Source organism: Mauremys reevesii, linkage group 21, assembly GCF_016161935.1.
Source record: "Mauremys reevesii isolate NIE-2019 linkage group 21, ASM1616193v1, whole genome shotgun sequence".
In the NCBI taxonomy this organism is placed as follows: domain Eukaryota; kingdom Metazoa; phylum Chordata; order Testudines; family Geoemydidae; genus Mauremys; species Mauremys reevesii.
The window spans coordinates 22313411-22337089 of NC_052643.1; the positions used below are offsets into that span (position 1 = coordinate 22313411).

The following is a 23679-nucleotide window of genomic DNA, read 5'->3' on the forward strand; positions in this document are numbered from 1 at the left end:
ATTTAGGCTTTTTAGGTATGTTTAGAGCAATTGTATAATACTATTTGAACTTTTAATCAGACATTCCTTTATTAAATCTAATTAGTGTCATGGTAATACCCTGCTTAAATAATAATTCCAACAGTAGAGTAACCTTTGTTAGTTCATATATGAAATCTCTCACACACTTTTTTAAATTTACACAACTTTCTTAAAATCAGTCACAAGGCTAATTTTGAATCCAAATTTTACACTGCAAATACATAACCAGATGAGAACTGTATAATTTTACATTTAGTTAGAGCAGAAACATAGGGTTAAATTATGTAAACAAAGGTTCACATTGTGGAAGGAAAAGCAGTAGGTAACATTCTACTAACACTATCAAGGTTTCTCACTCTCAAATTAGGTTTCATCAGAAACTGAAAAATGACCATGTTATAGTCTCTAGAGCAATATAATGAAGGTCAAAGAAGAAAAGGAATAATCTTTTTTGCTTTTTCAACTAAAGATCATTAATAAGCCGCATAAAGTACTTCTGTTTTCAAAGGGTTCTATTCCAAACACCTTCTGTGCACTGAACAATGGATTGTTAATTTGCCTTTCATTCAGGCTACAGTGTGTGGGCACTAATGCCTGGCCCCTCCCAACCTGAACTCTTAAAAGAAGCTGAATCTCCTAGTTTTACCAACAGTCCTTATGCCTACTTGCAGTAGGCAACTAAGTTATATGGTTGGGAAACCACTCCAAACATATAGGTGCTCATGCTGCAGTATTTGTAGAAGTAACTCAAAATATTGACAAAGATTTTGAATTTGAACAAGTACATCAACATGTACTTTTGCTCTTCAGCACTGCACTAGAACACAGTTTTATTCATTTTATCATCCCTAAACATTTTTGATAACGTAGCTGTTGGGTTTTATTGCAACCATTTGCTTTAATGCAAATTAAGACAACTGTTATTTACTTGGGGTCCAGGTCCCTAAAATATCACACATACATTTCAAAATTGCATTCTCCATCTCTATATAAACTATGAATATCAAACACGTGGTTGGGAGCTCACTGTTTCGCTGGGCTACATTTCTGTTGTCTCTCTAATACTTCATATTGTAACTTCACAAGAAAATGTAATGCTCTAGAGCAGTAGTTCTCAATCTTTCCAGACTACTTTATCCCTTTCAGGAGTCTGATTTGTCTTGTATACCCTAAGTTTCACCTCACTTAAAAACTACTTGCTTACAAAATCAGAAATAAAAATACAAAAGTGTCACAGCACACTATTACTGACAAATTGCTAACTTTCTCATTTTTATCATATAATTATAAAATAAATCAATTGGAATAGATTGTACTTACATTTCAGTGTGATACTTGAGCCTGTTTCACTTGTGAGCCTTGTCTGAAGCCTGAGCCCTGCCACCCGGGACTGAAGTATGTAATTTAGCATCTTGCTACCCCCTAATCCCAGTCCTGTACTTGAAATCTCCCTAAACCCATCCTACAACCCCCAGGTTGAGAACCACTGATCTAGATGAGTTGAATACCCCTTGGAAGACTTCTGCATACCCCTGTGGGTACATGTACTCCTGGCTGAGAACCACTGCTCTCCAGGATGCAACTGGATGAAGTTACGTTTTAGTCACTAGACAGCATGTTTTGTTTGTATCCATACCTGTCTCTTCTATTCTTAATCATCACTTAAATATCTATTCTTTGTAAATACACTTCTTCTTTTATTGCAAAACCATCTCAGTGCTCAATATTAGACTGAAGGGTAAAATCCTCAACCAAACTAACAGCAAACTTGCTAACTTCTGTGAAGGTCCAGTGAGAGGGTCTGGATACTGCAGAAAGCTGCCTCTTGGGAACTTGAAGATCACTGTACCTGTAAGGCAAGGTTTGGATCAGGACAAGTCCTGAGGAGTTTGCTGGCAAGGCAGACAAGCTGGTGGGTCAGGGAGCCGACTCACAGCTTAGTAGCAGCAAGGCTCACTCTTGCTGAGGCAGAGTGGTAACACAGTGGCTCACAGTTCTAGGGGACCTGAGCAAGGAGTCACATGTCCAACCTATACTAGTTCCCCCACTGTAGATACTAGCTCCAGCTGCACCTGGGGGAGATTTCCAAAACAAACCTGGAGAAACTGATAGACTTTGTCTATACTTTGCCTCCTACAGAAGTGAAAGGGAGACAGGGATGAGAGAACCTCATATGATGCACACACAGTTCTATCAAAAAATTTCATAGATAACCCATTCAGTTGCACAAATATCAAAAGGGGCTGCAACCAACATATATGTCCTTTGTATTCTGTTGTGCAGTTAGTTACTCAGGACTTCAGCTCTGGCAGTCATACACTTTACAGAATGCTACCTGATGGTTATTTAAAGTCTGGAGGCTAGACTGGTTTAGGCAATTTGGACTCTCATTTCTGTTGTAGACAGGCATGAATATTTGTTATCTTTCCCTGCCAGGTGTCATCAGAAATAGGGATGGAGTTTTGTGTTTCACTCCCAGAGACAAAAGGGTATAGGAGTGCTACAGAAGTTGAGTACTCAGCTCTCCAGAAGGATATCTGGCATTCATTTTAATTAGGCATATCTGGCCAAAGCAACACTGAAAGACTCTAAAAGGAGTTTACATCCAACTCTCCTTGGCTAGAATTAGAATCTCTGCGCCATGGGAATCTTGAGAAGTGGTAGTAAGGAAGTAAAGGATGCAAGGAGAGGATGAGATCCAGAACACAACCAAGAGAGAGGGGAATGTATTAAATCTAACCAGACTGAGCTAAAGGAATAACTACTAGTACTAGAAGACAGTTATCCTCCACAGAACAATCAAGAGGGGACATAAAAACACACTTTGCCAGTAGATTTCACAACTATTTGCTAGACAATAGTGGAATGCTGGGAATCAAGATTCCTGAACTGTATTTAGGGTTTCTGTTTTTCAAGGTTTATTACATTACATTTTTATTTACTTTACCAATTTGAGTTTTAACTAGATGTCCAAAAATAAGGCGTTTTCTAACCTCCTTGTATATACTGTAATATTCCCTAACGTACTTTAAGGTAAAACTGTTTGAAACAGTACAACATTAAAGTGCACAAGGGACTCTTAGGAGCACACCAGCAGGGTCTACACAGACTAATTAATGCACAACACATTAATGCGCTTTAGAAATCACACCTCCATACTCCACATTATTGATCTGTGTATACAAGCCCTTGGATACAAGTAACCATTCCCAGTGTTTATTGTATAAACACCAATTTCTTTCTTTTTGTACAGAGGTGTTTTCTCTGTGTTTACTGGTTAAAATCTAAAATCAGAAGCCCTAGTTGTATTACAGGCTTTGAAAAGGAAGTTGATTAAGTGGTTAGGGCAGTGGCAGGCAAGTTCAGGAGCATGCACAATGCAGGCTGAAGTTTCAGAAAACCAAGGGGCGAGTGTAATGCAAATGGTAGTTTTCCATGACATAATCTGGATTAATCTACACAGACACACAGCAAGAGGCACCTCCTCTGACCTGAGGACTAGAACTATGTGAACAAATATTCAGCAAATTGTTTATTCAATGAAAAAATGCAGTTTCAGGTCAAGAGACTATGGAAAATTCTACACAAATTTGCAAAAAGTTTTGACTGAATTGAAAAAGAATCAAAACATTTCAGTAATGTTTATTTGACAATTATTATTTGACAAAAGTGAAGGAAGTGGTGGTACGTCCCTTGTAAGCTTTAACCCAGATGTCAGACACCCAGGTTCAAACACTCCATCTGCCTTGGAGAGTGCCCTAATCATTGGGTTAAAGCTTATAAGGGAGGCACTGCTACCACCACCTCCTTCGCCTCCAGCCATATTGTGAATCTAGTCTTTTGATTTTGTCAAAATCCCCGATAGCAAAACAAACATTTTTTCAAGTAAGGTCGAAGTGTTTTAACCCAAGTAAAAGTTTTCCCCAACTACAATTCACAATTTTTTTTGAAAAATTTCATTTTCAGTTCAATACAAAACAAAACTGATTTTTCAGAATTGATAGCAAACCAAAAAATCCATTATTCACCCAGATCTACTCAACAGATCCGGGGCAAAAATTGCTCCTGCTAGTGAAGGCAGGGGGCTGGATTCAACCTTTCAAGATCCCTTCCAGTTCTAGGAGATATACCAATCTCCAATTATTACCATTACCTATAACAGTACATTCCAGACCAATTATGGGTATGTGCTCTGAATCCCAGAGGCACTAGATCTGGTTTTTTTTTTAATAAAAAAATTAAAACATTTTTGTAACAATAGGAAAGCTATCTATTGTTCCTTAATCTTCTAGTTGCAAGATGCTAGACTGCTTATACTAAAAACACTTTAAAAAAATCAACCTGTAATTTTTTGGGCAGGGACTGTTTCTTTATTTCCTTATCACAATTAGCACTGCATACTGTGTGTGTAAATAATAACTGCAATATACAATCACAGATGCTAGTAGGCGTGGGAACCTTGTAGCTAATCTAAGCCAGTGGTTTTCAGTCTATTTCCACATGACTGGCAGTCACACACTTTCCCCACATCTCAAAATCCCTCAAATGTTTTAGCAAAAAGATTAATATTATGTACCACATTAATTTTTACTAGTGCACTATGCATAAAATGGATCATCAGCTAACATCCACGACTTACTATACTTAAGTTAACATGGCAATTCCCCAAGAAATACCACAGTATAGTTAAACACAATAAAATAATAAATGCACTCACTTACAAAAGTAAGTCTGGCCCAAGAAGCTTAAAACAAAATATATCAGGCTACTTGCTACCACAGCCATTTGGCAGAAAATACAAATGAAAATCAAAGATCAGGCCTTAATGTTCACATATACAGTCTACACACAAAGTTTCACTGATTTAAGGCATTTTATCTAGTGAAACCGGTGCAACTGCATTTAGACAGCCTTAAGTTTCAAACATTTCTATGATGATTGCCAATCGCCAAAATCCTAAAGTTAATAAGATTTATCTTCAGAGTATGTGTTGTTTGACAAGAAATAAATTTTGCGCCACAGCGTTGTAGTAATCATCCTTTGCAAAGTCTTTTTTCAATTAAACAAATTTCCTTAGAGAAACTGAATTAAGAGCTAAAAAAATGCAACACTGTCTCCCCAATGCACATCAAGCCCCCTTTCTTCCAAGCCAGTCAAGATTCTCCCACAGGCACAAAGATTGGAAAAATGCCAAATATATCATTTTTTCCTTTACTGCTTTGTTAGACAAGTTTGGATGTGAATTATTAGAGAATGTGTCTCTACAGACTCCTGTTTGCTATTTAAGGGATTGTCTTCACTACAAGGGTAAGTCGACCTAAGTTAGGGTACTCCAGCTACATGAATAATGTAGCTGAAGTCGACATAGCTTAGGTCGACTTACCTTGGTATCTTCACTGTGCTGCATCAATGGGAGATGCTCTTCAGTCGACTTGCCTTACCCTTCTCGGGAAGCTAAAGTCTATGAGTCTACGAGTCTATAAGCTGGAGTACCGGAGAGCACTGTGCCATCGATTTAGCACGTCTTCACTAGAGCCCACTAAATTGACCCCCGCTGCATCGATTGCAGAAACATCAATCTCCCAGTAGTGAAGACAAGCCCTAAAACCTGGTCCACATGCAAAGTTACACCAGTTTAACTAGAGATGTTATTTTAAGGCAACACTGGATCGACAGGCACAGATCGATCCAGCAGGGATCGATTTATTGCGTCTAGTCTAGCGCCCTCTCTCAACGACTCCCGTACTCCAGCACTGTGAGAAGCGCAACCAGAGTCGACGGAGAAGCGGCAGCAGTTGACTCACCGTGGTGAAGACACCACGGTAAGCTGATCTAAGTACGTCAACTTCAGCTACGTTATTCACATAGCTGAAGTTGCACAACTTTGATTACCCCCCCCCCCACCCAATGTAGATCAGGGCTAAGTTAAACAAGTGCAACAAAGTATGTGGACATGCTGATATGAATTTGAATCTGGCTTATATTGGTTTCATTTGCAACAAGAAATTTACAGGCACAAATCAAACCATCAAAGCTAGTTTTAAACTGATATGAGCTTCCAAATAAAATTTGCATCAGTTTAACTACATTAGTTTTTAAGCCAATCTAAGTGAAATCAGTACAACTTAGTGTTTTGAGAAGCCCTAAAACCAGCATTGTATCTAAAAATAGTTATCATAAAATCAACTGAATCCAAGTTCTTCAAGCTATAAGGAATTTGAAGTGGGATTCTGAAAAATGCCTAAATGAGTTAGGGCTGGAATCAATAGGGCTACAACTAAACCATATTGGAGACAAGGGGGTGGTATCTCCTGCTGGATCAATTTCTGTTGGTGAGAGAGACAAGCTTTCAAGTCACACAGAGCTTCTCCCACCAACATAGCTACCACCACTAGTTGGGGAGTGGTTTAATTATGCAGACAGGAGAGCTCGCTCCCATCGGCATAGAGCAGCTAGGTGGGAGCCTTACAGCTGCACCGCTGTAAGGTCTCAAGTATAGACATAGCCTCTACACTACAGCTTATGTCAGCATAACTTGTGTCACTCAGGGTGTGAATAAATCGCCCCCCTGAGTAATGTAAGTCACATCAACATAAGCAAGGTGTGGACAGCGCTGTATCAGTGGGAGAGCTTCTCCCACCAACATTGCTTCTGCTGCTTGCAGGGGCTGGAATAGTTAAGCCAACAGGAGAGCTCTCGCCCGTCGGCTTAGAGCAGCTACATTAGAGAGCTTACAACAGTTCAGCGGCATTGGTGCAGCCGTGCCACTACACTCTCTAGTGTAACCATGCCTTAAGACTACACTGTACATCAATGACAATTTAGCAACCTTCCACATGATCAAGGTAAACATGGGGCAGAGATGGGAGGGAGGGTTTTGAAGAGTGTACATATACCCTGGTTTCCTGGAACTGAATTTGGTACTGAACATCTTAAGACAAACTTACAGTCTAAATAGGAGCAGAAAAGAAGGAATGAGAGTTTCTAACTTGTCACCCTTTCTAAAGGGTATTTTCAGCATTCTTTCTGAGTTGTAAGCAGGTCTGTCAGACCTGAAAACACAATGAAGACAATTAAATAGACGAGGGGGGAACAAAACATTTGCGGATTTACCTTCCAGTGAAAAGTTCAAGATGTCTCAATAATGCAGATTAATTTTAAACTGTACATACCGGCTATGTTCACTACAATTACATCGTAACAGTCATAAAGGAGACTTGGACAGATCCCTCAACCGCACAGAACCCCCTGGCTGCCCCTCTGCCTAGGGGCCAGACATGCTGGCCACTTCCGGGAGCAGCGCAGGGCCAGGGCAGACAGGGAGCCTGCCTTAGCCCCGCTGCACCACCGACCAGGAGCCACCTCAGGTAAGCGCCACCCAGCCGGACCCTGCACCCCAAACCCCCTGCCGTACCCTAACTCCCTCCCAGACCCTGCACCCCAACCTCCTGCCCCAGCCCGGAGCCCTCTCCTTCATCCCAAACCCCTCATCCCCAGCTCCACCCCAGAGCCTGTACCCCCAGCCGGAACCCTCACGCCCTCCCTCACCCCAACCCCCTGCCCCAGCCCATTCCCATACCCTGAGCCCCTCATTTCTGGCCACACCCAGGAACCTAGAAGAAGCCCCAAGCCTCCCCTCCAGTCCAGAGCCTCCGCCCCCCACCCCCTCCCCACCGGGATGTGTGTGGCCCACGACTGATTTCTTCTGTGCGCCAATGATAGAAAAAAAGGTTCTCCCACCCCTGCTCTAGATCCTAAAATACAAGCCTGATAAATTCTGAATTACCACCTGGATCTTAATTATCCTCTTTTCATAGCAGAAAGGAAAGCACAACCATAACAATTAACTGTGGTTGTTACTAGGATAATTTATAACATATTCAAGATGCTAGTATTTACTCAGTCAGTTGCCATAGAACTAGATGGGATCAACTTACAGTGGCTTCAACCATTCCTTTCAAGGAGAACCCAGAAGGCAAGAGAGGCAATTTCTCATGCTCCCCGAGGTGTTTCACGATTCCATCCCATCATCCTCCTACTTAATAGATTTATGAGGACAGACTTTTGGGCTGCAATACACCCTGTATGCCAATACTCAATTCTACAACTCATATTTCTGTCAAAACATATACACTTCCAAAATTTTACTGTGCAATTCATCTATACCTTTGGCTTCCCTGCAATCATTAGACCTCACTGATGTTCTTGGATTCCCAGACAGCAGAAGAGTCTTTAAGTGCCTTTTACTATCTTCAGCTAGCCCACAGAGTGCAATCTTTCTGATGCTGATTTTACCAGTTACCCATGCTTTTATCAACTCCTGGCTGGACGCATTCTTCCTGGAACTCTCAAAAACGACCCCTGCCTTAGTTACTGCAGAATGCAGCTGCCCACCTCCTAAGTGAGCCAAGCAAACATAAATGTCACACTCAGCACTGGTAAAAGGAAACTGGGATCATGTCATTCAAGATGTTGGTTAACATTTATAAAACCCTGAACTGCATGAGACCGGACTATCTCTGACACCACCTCTTCCCATAAGGCTCATTAAGGCAGCTGCTTTTACTAGAAAGCTTTTGCTGACTACCTCCAGTACTGAAGTCCAAGAGGACAGGCAACGGCATTCACCCAGCTATAAAATTAACTTTTTTTGCACAGAGAGCCTGAATTTGACAATTTTTATTTATTTACTTTTTAAAGGAAGCAATACAAGGCATATGTATTTATCTAGCTATCTTAACTTGAGCCTGAAGCCAAAGGACACATCCATTAAGAGAAGGCAGGAATTGTTACCAGCACTTGGCACAAAAAGAAAATGTAATAACTGTTCTTGTTAATTTCTGTACTACATCCAGATACCACTATGATTGATTCAATATCATAAACCTTTAACAAACAAAAACAAAACAAAACTAGGGAAATCATTTAAAATTAAATAGTACACAAACCCAAAAGAACCAGAAGTTTACAAAAATATGAAATCTAATTACTACAATGCTACTAGATACGGACCTCACCTGCCACTGTTATTCTTTAACAGAAAATATTGTAGTTTTAAAAAATACAAAAAACAATCAAGGTTTACTCTCAAAGGAATTCCTGTATTGCTGATATAGCTCTTCTACAATTCCTAGAAGAAAAATTACAGGCACTCTAGTCAAGAACAAATCATCTTCACCTCCTAGGTCCTTTTCTGCAGAACTGCTGCCCAGCCATTCGGTCCCTAGTCTGTAGCAGTGCATGGGATTCTTCCGTCCTAAGTGCAGGACTCTGCACTTGTCCTTGTTGAACCTCATCATATTTCTTTTCGCCCAATCCTCTAATTTGTCTAGGTCCCTCTGTATCCTGTCCCTACCCTCCAGCGTATCAACCACTCCTCCCAGTTTAGTGTCATCTGCAAACTTGCTAAGGGTGCAGTCCACACCATCCTCCAGATCGTTAATGAAGATATTGAATAAAACCGGCCCCTCGCACCGACCCTTGGGGCACTCCACTTGATACCGGCTGCCAACTAAACATGGAACCATTGATCACTACCCGTTGAGCCCGACCATCTAGCCAGTTTTCTATCCACCTTACCGTCCATTCATCCAGCCCATACTTCTTTAACTTGCTGGCAAGAATACTGTGGGAGACTGTATCAAAAGCTTTGCTAAACTCAAGAAATAGCACATCCACTGCTTTCCCCTCATCCACACAGCTGGTTATCTCACCATAGAAGGCAATTAGGTTAGTCAGGCATGATTTGCCCTTGGTGAATCCATGCTGACTGTTCCTGATCACTTTCCCCTCCTTTAAGTGGTTCAGAATTGATTCCTTGAGGACCTGTTCCATGATTTTTCCAGGGACTGAGGTGAGACTGACTGGCCTGTAGTTCCCTGGATCTTCCTTCTTCCCTTTTTTAAAGATGGGCACTACATTAGCTTTTTTCCAGTCATCCGGGACCTCCCCCGATCGCCATGATTTTTCAAAGATAATGGCCAATGGCTCTGCAATCTCATCGGCCAACTCCTTTAGCACCCTCGGATGCAGTGCATCCGGCCCCATGGACTTGTACTCATCCAGCTTTATCCACATCCTTCTTGTAGTGTGGGGCCCAAAACTGGACACAGTACTCCAAATGAGGCCTCACCAGTGCTGAATAGAGAGGAATGACTCCTCCTAGATAGACTCCTGCTCAGACACTTTTACACTCTTCAGGGACCAATGCACCTCATAAAGTATTTGTAGCAACACCAGGTAGTCTTTCCAAAACACAGCAGGGTTTATTAGTTGACTGAAACACAGCATCACGAAGTCCCTAGGCTAGCATAGAGAAATAAAGGTTAGCATTAGCCTGCTAAACCCAGGGTTGTGAGTTCAATTCTTGAGGGGGCCACTTAGGGATCTGGGGGCTAGTGAAGGACTCGATGACCTTTCGGGGTTCCTTCCAGTTCTATGACAAATATATGGAGATGTACCTTATTTTTTATTTATTTAGACATAGCCCATTCTACTCAAACCAGTGTTCTACCCAGCCAAGCTGCCATGGAATCTCTTTCTGGCTTTTCATCTGTCCCAGGTGAGAGCTCTTCAGGTCTCTTCCAAAAGAGAACTCTCATGCCAGACACCTGATACTCTCAGTCCATTGTCCCACTCCTGCAGACCCTTGCTGAGTTCATATGTTCTGCCTCCAGAGATTCCAGTGGAAAAGAGCCAGCTGCTCAGTCTTTAGGGTTTCCATTGTCTTTGCAGTCCCTCCATTGACGCTGGTCAGCTTCAGATAGTCCTTTAGTGACCCATTCATTCCGCCCCACACAGGCTTGTGATACCACCTCATGTCACCTGCTCTGCTCCAAGAGTGCTTTTTAACCCTTCTGCACCCACTGGGTTAGCAATGTAAAGTACATAGGAACTTGAGAGACACATAGGCATCATAAAAATATTACATAAAATTTCCACTTTGTCACAAGTGCAGACCAGGTTAATAAAATAGTGACGACCCCCCCCCCATACATACATATATAATCTCTGGTTCCAATGCAGTGAAAAAAACCTCTTTGAAGGCAACTGTGACTTGCAGTGGACAGTGGCGGTTACCTCACACGGGATTATTATAACCCACTGTACCTTGGGCTGAACGTGAAAGCAAAGCAGAAGCTATAGCTTGTGCACAATGCAACAGCCCACCTCCTCAAATGCTGCCACAAGTATACCACCCATGTTTTTTATCCTTTCACTGGTTTCCAAGCAACTTCAATCAGCAGTTTAAGGCTTTGGTCGTAATCTCCAAAGCCATCAACAGGTAAGTAACATCAAGGACTATAACTTCATCCACTACTCGCCCCATCAACTGAACAGTTTGGGGCAATGCTGCTCACAAAACAAGTAAGTACCAAAGAAAAAGTGTTCTCTGGTTAGGAGGGTTAGCTGTGGAACTAGCTCCCAGAGGAGATCAGACTAATCCAGTGCCTGATCTGGCCATCTTTAAGTTATGCTCTAAGGCAGGGCTCCTCAACACGGTGCCCAAGGGTGCCATGGTGCCCGCCAGGGCATCTATGTGCGCCCGCATACCAGTTGGCAGACAAGCATCCGCTGAAATGCCGCTGAAAAGCGGCGTCATCAAGAGGCATCGCCGCCAAAATGCCGCTGATTTTCAGCGGGATTTCAAGGGCGAAGCCTCTTGACATTACCACTTCTCGGCGGATGCTTGTCCGCCGGCCACGGTCCTCGGTGGCTCGTCGTCCGGCGCCCACCACCCGAAAAAAGTTGGGGACCACTGCTCTAAGGCACTCCTCTGGGAGACATCCTTCTCACTGTAATGGGAATTTTGAAAACAATTATTATATAGGTATATATTTAACCCAAGCAGAGCTTCTATAACCAAGAAAGACTAAAAAGCAGAAAACTCCATGAAGTCAACTAGGGACCCTGCTATATAGATCTAATTTACCAGGGAAACACTTAGCCCTGGTCTACACTACGAGTTTAGGTCGAATTTAGCAGCGTTAGGTTGATTTAACCCTGCACCCGTCCTCATGACGAAGCCATTTTTGTCAACTTAAAGGGCTCTTAAAATCGATTTCTGTACTCCTCCCCGACGAGGGGATTAGCGCTGAAATTGACCTTGCTGGGTCGAATTTGGGGTAGTGTGGATGCAATTCGATGGTATTGGCCTCTGGGAGCTATCCCAGAGTGCTCCATTGTGACAGCTCTGGACAGCGCTCTCAACTCAGATGCACTGGCCAGGTAGACAGGAAAAGCCCCGCGAACTTTTGAATTTCATTTCCTTTTTCGCCAGCGTGGCAAGCTGATCAGCACAGGTGACCATGCAGAGTTCATCAGCACAGGTGACCATGCAGTCCCAGAATCGCAAAAGAGCTCCAGCATGAACCGAAATGGGAGGTATTGGATATGATGGGGAGAGGAATCTGTGCTATCAGACCTCCATTCCAAAAGATGAAATGCCCAAATATTTGAAAAAATCTCCAAGGGCATGAAAGGCAGAGGCTATAACAGGGACCCGCAGCAGTGCCATGTGAAACTTAAGGAGCTCAGGCAAGCCTATCAAAGAACCAGAGAGGCAAACGGCCGCTCCAGGTCAGAGCCCCAGACATGCCGCTTCTATGATGAGCTGCATGCCATTCTAGGGGGTGCCCCTACAACTACCCCTGTGCGTGGACTCAGTCAACGGATTCCCACGCAACAGGAATGCAGATTTTGGGGATGAGGACGATGAGGAGGAGGAAGTTGAAGATAGCGCACAGCAAGCAAGCAGAGAAACCGTTTTCCCCGACAGCCAGGAACTGTTTATCACCCTGAAGGCAGTACCTTCCCAACCCACCCAAGGCGGGCTCCGGGACCTTGAAGGCGGAAAAGGGACCTCGGATGAGTGTACCTTTGTAAATATAATACATGGTTTAAAAGCGTGTTTAATGATTAATTTGCCCTGAAGACTTGGGATGCATTCGCGGCCAGTACAGCTACTGGAAAATTCTGTTAACATGTATGGGGATGGGATGGAAATCCCCCAGGGACATCTCACTGAAGCTCTCCTGGATGTACTCCCAAAGCCTTTGCAAAAGGTTTCTGGGGAGGGCAGCCTTATTCCATCCTCCATGGTAGGACACTTTACCATGCCAGGCTAGTAGCACGTAGTCTGGAAACATTGCATAATAAGCATGGCAGCGTATGGTCCCGATGTTTGCTGGCATTCAAGCAACATCCGTTCTTAATCTCTCTGTGTTATCCTCAGAAGAGTGATATCATTCAGGGTCACCTGGTTGAAATAGGGGAATTTTATTAAGGGGACATTCAGAGGTGGCCATTCCTGCTGGGCTGTTTGCCTGTGGCTGAACAGAAATCATCCCTGCTGTTAGCCATGCGGTGGGGGGAGGGGTGAAGTGATCATCCCAGAGAATTGGGGACGGGGGGAGGGGGTAGTTGGGTTTGTGCTGCACGCTAAACCGAAAACTGCCGCCCCTCCTTTTAAACAGCCAACCTATTTTAAATGGCCAATCCAACAGGTGCTTGGTATGAGAAATGAGGGCGCTGCTGTTTGAAACCATTCCCACATGTTATGAAGGTTAAAGAAGCCAAAAGACTGTGGCTTACCATGCCTGCCTGCAAGCCGAATTCTGTTGCCCGCCGGCCCTGCGTGTATTATCTTTCACACCAAACCGGCAGGCCCTCAATATAAGAGGCAAAATGCAATCTTGTAAAGAAAGCACACATGCTATGTAATGTTAATAGCTTGGTTCACCATGAAAGAGTCTACCCATTGTTCTCTTAAATGTGTCTTTTTAAATACTCCTCTTCCTTTTTTTCCTCCCGCAGCTGCAAATGCTTCAACGCTCCCTGTATCATCTCCATCCCAGAGGCTAGTGAAGATTAGAAGGCGAAAAAAATGCACTCGCTATGAATTGTTCTCTGAGCTCATGCAGTCCTCCCACAGTGAAAGAGCCCAGCAGAATGCGTGGAGAAAGGCACTGTCAGAGTGCAGGAAAGCACAAAATGAAAGCGAGGACAGGTGGCGGGATCAAGATGATAAGTGGCGTCAGTGTGCTGCGAGGAGGCAGGAAGCAATGCTCAGGCTACTGGAGGATCAAATTGATATTCTCTGGTGTATTGTTGAGGCGCAGGAAAGGCAGCAGGAGCACAGACCGCCGCTGCAGCCCCTGTTTAACCAACTGCACTCCTCCCCAAGTTCCATATCCTCCTCACCCAGACTGCCCAAGCAACAGAAAGCTAGCATTCAATAAGTTTTGAAGTGCAGTGTGGCCTTGTCCTTCCCTCCTCCACCACCCCACTGGGCTACCTTTGCAGTTATCCCCCCATTTGTGTGACTAATTAATAAAGAATGCATGAATTTGAAACAGTGACTTTATTGCCTCTGCAAGTGGTGATCAAAGGGGGGAGAGGAGGGCGGTAACTTACAGGGAAGTAGAGTGAACTAAGGGGGTGGGTTTTCATGAAGGAGAAACAAACAGAACTCTCACACCGTAGCCTGGCCAGTCATGAAACTGGTTTTCAAAGCTTCTCTGATGCGCAGTGCGCCATGCTGTGCTCTTCTAACCGCCCTGGTGTCTGGCTGCGCGTAATCAGCAGCCAGGTGATTTGCTTCAACCTCCCACACCACCATAAACACTTCCCCCTTGCTCTCTCAGATATTGTGGGGCACACAGCAAGCAGTAATAACTATGGGAATATTGGTTTTGCTGAGGTCTAACCGAGTCAGTAAACTGCACCAGCGCGCTTTTAAATGTCCAAATGCACATTCTACCACCATTCTGTACTTGCTCAGCCTATAGCTGAACAGCCCCTGACTACTGTCCAGGCTGCCTGTATATGGCTTCATGAGCCCTGGCATTAAGGGATATCCTTGGGGACCCAGCCTAACTATAGGCATTTCAACATCCCCAACTGTTATTTTCTGGTCTGGAAAGTAAGTCCCATGCTGCAGCCATTCACACAGACCAGAGTTCCTAAAGATGCAAGCATCATGTACCTTTCCCGGCCATCCCACGTTGATGTTGGTGAAAAGTCCCTTGTGATCCACCAGTGCTTGCAGCACCATTGAAAAAGTACCCCTTTTGGTTTATGTACTGACTGCCTTGGTGCTCCGGTCCCAAGATAGGAATATGCGTTCCGTCTATCACCCCACCAGAGTTAGGGAATCCCATTGCAGCAAAGCCATACACTATGACCTGCACATTTCCCAGAGTCACTACCCTTGATAGCAGCAGCTCAGTGACCGCGTTGGCTACTGGGATCACAGCAGCCCCCACAGTAGATATGCCCACTCCAAACTGATTCCCGACTGACCAGTAGCTGTCTGGCATTGCAAGCTTCCACAGGGCTATCACCACTCGCTTGTGAACTGTGAAGGCTGCTCTCATCTTGGTATTCTTGTACTTCAGGACAGGGAAAGCAAGTCAAAGTTCCATGAAAATGCCCTTACGCATTCGAAAGTTTCGCAGCCATTGGGAATCTTCCCAGGCCTGCAACACTAGGCAGTCCCACCACTCGGTGCTTTTTTCCCGGGGCCAGAATCAGCATTCTACAGCATAAACCTGCCCCATTACCACCATGATGTCCAAATTGCCAGGGCCTGTGCTTTGAGAGAAGTCTGTGTCCATGTCTTCATCACTCTCATCACCGCACTGCCGTCGCCTCCTTGCCTGCTGTTGAAGTTTCTAGTGTTGCATATACTGCAGGATAACGCGTGTGGTGTTTACAGCGCTCGTAACTGCTGCAGTGATCTGAGCGGGCTCCACGTTTGCCGTGGTATGGCGCCTGTGCAGGAAAAAAAGGCACAAATCGGTTGTCTGCCATTGCTTTCACGGAGGGAAGAGCAACTGACGACATGGCTTACAGGGTTGGCTTACAGGGAATTAAAATCAACAAAGGGGGTGGGTTTTCATCAAGGAGAAACACACACAACTGTCACACCGAAGCCTGGCCAGTCATGAAACTGGTTTTCAAAGCCTTTGTGATGCGCGGCACGCCTTGCTGTGCTCTTCTAATCACAAACAGCCTAGTCAGCAAACAGCACCAGCGCGCTTTTAAATAGCCAAAGGCACATTCTACCACCATTCTGCACTTGCTCAGCCTATAGTTGAACTGCTCCTTACTACTGTCCAGGCTTCACAAGCCATGGGATCTAGGGGTAGGCTGGGGTAGGAGCGATCACGCAATGCTACCGGCTGGGAGAGCAGCCTGAGGCAAAAGCCTCCCGCTCGCATGATATTCCAGGCAGGACTGAATCTCCATTAGATGAAACTTAAAGAAGAGAATGACCTAGAGTCACTCCCATGTCTGCCCAGGCACCCTCAATTGACCTCACCGAGGTCGGCTAGGAGCACCCACGAGACAATGGTGGTTAACAGTCGTATTGCACCATCTGCTGCCGGCAAGGCAAGGCAAGGAGATGCTGCTGTGTAGCAATGCAGTACTGCGTCTGCCAGCAGCACCCAGGAGTCGTATGGTGACCGTGAGCTGAGCGGGCTCCATGCTTGTGGTGGTATGCCGTCTGCATGGGTAACCCAGGAAAAAAGGAGAGAAACGATTGTTTGCCGTTGCTTTCACGGAGAGAGGCCTGACATGTACCCAGAACCACCCACAACGTTTTTGCCCCCATCAAGCATTGGGAGCTCAACCCAGAATTCCAATGGGCGGTGGAGACTGCGGGAACTGTGGGATAGCTACCCACAGTGCAACTCTCCTAAAGTCGACGCTACCCTCGGTACTATGGACGCACTCCGCCGACTTAATGCGCTTAGTGGGGACACACACAATCGACTGTATCAAAGAGATTTCTAAAAAATCGACTTCTATTAAATTGACCTAATTTCATAGTGTAGACATACCCTTTGCCGCTACAGTAATGGCACTATAAAAAAAAAATCCTAAAAGTCTCCTCTCCAGCCTCATCTATGCTCAAATGCCTGCAGTCTCTTACCACAGAAACAGAATTAAAAAAAAAAAATCAATAACCCCACCCCAAAACAAGCTGCAGCTGCCTTGCTACAATAACCCTGAAAATAACCATGTCAAGATATGCCCAGTCTCACTCTGCAACAGTTAAAGTGATAAACTAAGATCAAGTTTCATAGAATCATAGAATAGAATCACAGAATATCAGGGTTGGAAGTTTATTGTTGCCTCCTTTGAGACCACCAGCTACCATAAAGTTGAATTGATTCCAAATACAAACAAGTTTGAAAAAAAAAAAAAAACACTCACACCACCACGGGAACTCATTCATTCATTCATGCCCGTCACCCCAACCGGGGTATGGGCCGCCAACAACAGATCTCCATAGTCTTCTATCCTGGGCCATTCGCTCTAGCTGGTTCCAGGTATAGCCCATTTTTTTGCTATCAACCTGAAGGTCGCGTCGCCAGGTATTTCTTGGGCGGCCTCTTTTCCGCTTGCCTTGGGGGTTCCACTGCAGTGCCTGTCTGGTGATGTTGGTTGGCTGCTTGCGTAGTGTATGTCCTATCCAGCCCCACCTTCTCCTTCTAATTTCTTCCTCTGCTGGGAGTTGATGGGTCCTCTCCAAGAGGTGGATGTTACTGATGGTGTCTGGCCAGCGGATCTGGAGAATCCTTCTGAGGCTTAATCCTCTTCATTTTAGTTCTGAAGGATGCTGTGATGATCCTGGGACCATGTGCCTCCCAACCAATCAGTGCTCTCTGTGCCTGCTTGGACACACACAATCGACTGTATCAAAGAGATTTCTAAAAAATCGACTTCTATTAAATTGACCTAATTTCATAGTGTAGACATACCCTTTGCCGCTACAGTAATGGCACTATAAAAAAAAAATCCTAAAAGTCTCCTCTCCAGCCTCATCTATGCTCAAATGCCTGCAGTCTCTTACCACAGAAACAGAATTAAAAAAAAAAAAATCAATAACCCCACCCCAAAACAAGCTGCAGCTGCCTTGCTACAATAACCCTGAAAATAACCATGTCAAGATATGCCCAGTCTCACTCTGCAACAGTTATAAAGTGATAAACTAAGATCAAGTTTCATAGAATCATAGAATAGAATCACAGAATATCAGGGTTGGAAGTTTATTGTTGCCTCCTTTGAGACCACCAGCTACCATAAAGTTGAATTGATTCCAAATACAAACAAGTTTGAAAAAAAAAAAAAAAAAACACTCACACCACCACGGGAACTCAGGATGGCTGTAATTTGGCTCTAAAGTACAGTATTTAATTAATCCCAAAGAGCCAGCATTATAAACTTTAAGCAAATATGCAATTTTATTAAAGTTCAGTACAAATCAATCCATTTGTACTTTATAAGGCACTATTTGCTGATGTCCAGGCTGGTGCTGGGAAGAAACTGATGATCTAATTATACTGATCAACAAAATTTATTCATAATATATAGACATTTCTTTTAAAGACTCAAAAAGTAATTTAATTAGCTATATAATAAGATTCCGGGATTGTCACTCTGTGCAACTCTGAAGCCTAGAACGTCTGTTGAGTCAGTGTGAAGCAATGGAAAATAGCTATAAGCTTAGCAGAGAGGGGCTTTTTAGATCATCACCAGCTTCAATCATCATTGGGATTTGCAGACTGTCCAATATTTACGTTTTCAGTCATTTTCTGCTTTTTTACGCTTTACAAATGACACTCATACAACAGCAAAGTAAAGTACCTAGTAAAGTATAACAATAACATGCCAAAAATTCTCAAGTTTTCAAACTCATTAGAGATGAGTGTACAAGGGTCAGTATGAAAGGAAACACACTCTTTAGTTAATACATATTAGAAGTTCTATTAAACTGAAATACAAGATCCATGGTGAGCTTGCAGTCTGATGCATACCTTCACGTAAGGAATCTTAGGGCTGGTCTACACTGAAAAATTACATTGGCATAGCTGCGTCTCCCAGGGAAGTGAAAAATCCACACCCCTGACAGACATAGCTATGCCAACCTAACCTCTGGTGTACACTGCACTAGGTTTTTCCAGCAACACCAAGCTACCGCCTCTCAGGGAGATGAATTAGCTGTAGGGACAGGAGAGCCCCACCCACTGCTGTAGTGAGTGTTTATATTGAAGCACTGCAGCTGCTGTTGCACTTCAACATAGGCACTCGCTACAGTGAAGGAAGGGGCTGTTAATCCACCTTCCTGAGAGGCAGCAGCTAGGTCAATAGAAGAACCTAGCACTGTCTACACCAGGGGTTAGGTTGGTTTAAGTTCTCTCTCAGGGCTGTGGATTTTTCACACCTCAGAGAGATTGCATCCGAAGAAGTGGGTATTCACCCACGAAAGCTCATGCTGCAAAACGTCTGTTAGTCTATAAGGTGCCACAGGATTCTTTGTTGCTTTTACAGATCCAGACTAACACGGCTACCCCTCTGATACTAAGCTATACTAATGTAACTTTTCAGCATAGACCAACCCTTACTATAGACAAACGGAGTTCAACTAAATCCAATTTCTTATAGGTAATTTGAAAGCTTAATGCCAGTGCAGAGAAAGCCAGTGGTCAGAAATCTGGGTTTAATTCATTTACATTCCATATTATGTCACTCTGCAGTGATACACATACACACCTTTCAAAATATTAGTACGTTTTCCACATTTGAGAGTTAATTTCACTTAGATGCTTTGTTTGATTGATAACTCTCAAATAGAACATTCTTCATTTGAAAATACAGGTTTGACTTAAGACACATGCTACTACTGGAGCCACAAAATTATTGCAGTAGTTCTTCTTATGGACACCAGTTAACCCTTTAAATCATTACATGTTAAGATAGTTTTTCAGAGCTCATCTGTTTTGCAGTAGTCACAAAAATAACTTCCTATTCAACATGCTGGACAACAGACTGGAACCCCATTAGAAACACTTCTGTTCTTTACATCTGTCACTATTCAGTTTCACTTTCCTTTTTAAAAAATTCCCCTCTCCTCTCCCCCCACCCCCAATCCCTCAGATCATGTCTCACTTTTCATTCTTTTCTGCAAATACACATGGAGTGGATGGACACCAGCTCTCCTCCTATACAGTCCTTTCTATTCTTACAGTTAAAGTGTACAGATAACTATTATTAATTAAATTAACAGAGTATAAGAAATGTTAGAGATGCATATATATATATATATATATTACCGAAGGCACAAGGACACAGAATTAACCTTTTAAGTTCAATTTCAGCTTTGCAAAACTGATTCAGATCCTCAACAGTACTATCGATGTATAGCATACTGACCATTTGCATCAACAAATAAATCAATCCCTTTATTGTGTTGGGGAGCAAACAAGGACCTTGCCATATGCAGCTCACCCCATGCTGCCAGGAGGACACTTGCAGCTGGAACTTATCTGCTGTAGGGCAATGCTCTCTTGATGTCATAAAAATATTAAAAAACAAACAGCACTAAAAATAAAAATGCATTTCAGTAAGTTTCTGAGGAACTGCCCTCCAAAAAATTCTCTCCAAAAATATTCACAATCACATTACAATTTATACTAGGTAACAGCCTTCATTTACTATTTACATACACTTCCAGATTTCAGAGAAAACTATCTGGGACATCTAAATATATTTAACGAAAAATGGAAAAGAGAATGGAGCATGTGTATATATTACAAAGACAGTTTATATAGCTTTAAAGGTTGAGGCATTTTATTAAGTAAAAAAGTCTTCATAAAAGAATCAAGTCACTAAAATAAATAATAAAATCCAACCATACCATTGGTCCTCCTCTAGATTTACACGTTAAACTCACCTTATTTACCTCACACTTCTCTTTCTTTTAGGTCTCTTGTTCTTAGAGCCTAGTCACTTTCCTGTGATGTGACATGCTGGATTGGCTCCTTTATGACAGAATCAACCACTCTTGCTGTGAACCCGTTAGGCTCCCTTCTAGGATTAATTCACTCTCCTCCCTCTAACACACACGAAATTCCTTTGGTCAAATAGCACCACATAATTTACCAAACATGATGGCATTTTCCAGTTTTAGCCTCAAAAGTATATGCCAATCTTGCAAGCCACACTAAACTAGCATTCACTGAAGTTGGAAATCCCTCAAAGATGGTTTTAATGATTACTTTAAAAGAAAATGCTTTTCAAACTCTAGCACCCTCATGCATTCAGGCAAGCAGAAACCATTTAATTGTCAAGACACAAAAAAGTATTGTATAACAAGTGGAAAGTTAAAAAAACACCCTATTCAGACAACCCAGCACCTTGATGGATAGACCTTCAGTTGAGCACTGACTTAATTTGTAAAAGCCAGCCAGCTAGCTAACTTTCCCACCGCAACATTTGGCACATCACTTAAAACTAAGCAAGTTCCCCCAAGCAATAGTTTTAGGTATCACTGCCATGCTTACTTAGGAAAAAAACATACAAGTCATTCTCACTATTCAGTAAGTACTTTTAAAAATTGCAGCATATTACAAGCTAGCCAAAAATACTAGGAAAAAGGTAGAGTTCACCCTTCAGTTACCACTCTTAAGTCTCTAAAGACTTCATTTTGACCCAAACGGATCTATATCGTCAACAGTCTCTTGATTTAAAAAAATATTTGTGGTTAGCAGCAAGAATGACTCTAGAAGCTCAAAAAAACAGTGGGCCTAACAGATTATGAAAGGCCTTGATTTTCTCACCTCAAAATGAAAGTAAGAGCAATAAACCCATTATACACTGTATAAGAAATATGTTCTTTGTGTACACATTATACAGCTCTTAGATTGACCTCTTTATAAAAATATTCTGCATTTCCTTATTTAAAAAATAAGCATTAGCACTGACACAAAGCAAAACTAACACTTCTAGCTGACAACCACCAATACAGTCATTTTAGTGCATGAAACTGTAAGGTTAACATATTGATAGACTTATAATTTCACTTCCACTGATTTTCAATGGGGATCTCTCTTCATACCCTCCCAAAAGTCACTGAAAAAAAAATCAACAACTTTTCAGAGATGCTGTCCAACACTAGAAGCATAAAACATGTATATACATAAACAGACTCACTACCCTTCTGCTGATCTCTGCAGTATTTACCTCCAGACTTCAGGCCCACTTGCAGAGAATTAAAGACCTTTAAAACATTCATTGAAAGAAGCACTGGCCTTTCCTTAAAGTACTAACATTTTTGGTGGGTTTCTTATTGAAAATTTCCTCTTCCCACCACAAGCTGCTTTACAGATAAAGGTGCCTAGTGTGACATTTCCACATTAGATTCACTTCCACTACAAATAACCATCAAAATTTAAAAAATGGAGCTGGGCTCTCTCTTCACCGTAATTTAAAAAAACAACCACCCACTTACCTCAACATGACCCTATACACTTCACTGCACAACTGACATTTATTATTTGCACTACATCTACTTTGAGGGCAAAGGTTGTAGCCATCCCTAATTCCTCACAAGAAGGGGACGAAGCCCCATTAGCTCGCTCCATGAAGAGATGGGTATATCTCACACTGCATTCTCTATTTAAAGTAGAGGGGGCTATGACCCCCTTCTCACAATACCACTATCAGTAGGTGTAATCCCCCAGTTCTCTAGATATGAAAAGATATAGGCCCCTCACTACCACTGAAACAGTAGGGGATAAAAGCCCCCATCCCTCCCACAAAAGTAAGTGCATGCAACCCCATCTGCACAAGCAAGGGTGAAACCCCCATTCTATCCATATATACAGAGCCCCCTCAGCCCCCCTTCTCTCCACAAAAAGGGGGTTCAGCCCTCAATCCTTATATACTTTGGGGTACAAGCCCAACCCTGAAGGAAGCCCCACTCACGTATACAGGTTAGGGATTGCAGTTCCCGCCCCCTGTGAGTGGCGGCCTGCCCCCATACCTGGCTATATGAGGGGGCCCGGCCCCTACACACCCCCCTCTCTATGGGGGCTCAGCTCCCGCCACCCCCCGCTCCCTGTAGGGGGCTCAGCCCGGAAGGGGGCTGCCGGTGTAAAGGATACTGTTGGGGCGGTTGGGTCTGTAAGGCCCTGATGTTGGGGTGAGGAGGCGGCGCCGGGTGAGGGGGAGCCGGGGGGGGAGGCGGCCCCGCTGCCGCCGCCGCCCCGCTCCCGGGGCCAGTCCCCGCCGCCGCTGCAGCCGCTGAGCCGGGCTTCACAGCCGCTTTCTGCGGTAAACTCATCGCAAAGCGCAGCCCCCACCCCCGCGTGCGGGGAGCGGGGCAGGCGGGAGCCGGGCCGGGGGAGCGGGCCGGGGACAGCCCGGCGGGCCAGCACCACCGGCCGGTCTCCGTGACAACGCGCCTCCGGGAGGGCTGGGGCGGGGAGAGGGGCCGGCGGGGCCGCTCAAGCCGTGCTGCTCATGGGCCGCCGGCGGCGGGGAATCTCGGTCCCCCTCCCCGGGGGAAGCGGCGCCCTTCGCGGTGGCGGCTCTCGGGCGATTCCGGCGGATTTTCCTCACTGAAGTAGCGGAGCATCAAACATGGCGCTGCGGCCGCCTCCAGCAGTCCGGCAGGACGGACGCTCGGGATCCTTCGGACCTTTCCGGAGCCGCTCGGCCCTGACGCGTTCGGAAAGCTTCGGACCTTTCCGGAGCCGCTCGGCCCTGACGCGTTCGGAAAGCTTCGGACCTTTCCGGAGCCGCTCGGCCCTGACGCGTTCGGAAAGCTTCGGACCTTTCCGGAGCCGCTCGGCTCTGACGCGTTCG

General features: G+C 44.1%; 1 protein-coding gene across 13 annotated transcripts in view; it reads right to left on the reverse strand.

The window, feature by feature from the left end:
• Positions 1–23288, reverse strand: part of EIF4G3 (eukaryotic translation initiation factor 4 gamma 3) — a 466091-nt gene extending 442803 nt beyond the window's left edge. For 10 of the 13 annotated variants that reach the window (XM_039509520.1, XM_039509526.1, XM_039509519.1 and 7 more), the window contains exon 1: positions 22977–23288. In XM_039509520.1, coding sequence (XP_039365454.1) covers positions 22977–23155 — 179 coding nt within the window. In that variant the 5' untranslated portion in view covers positions 23156–23288. The remainder of the gene's footprint in view (positions 1–22976) is intronic. The other 3 variants (XM_039509523.1, XM_039509522.1, XM_039509521.1) reach the window with 1 other exon arrangement.
• Between the last annotated feature and the right edge of the window lie 391 nt (positions 23289–23679).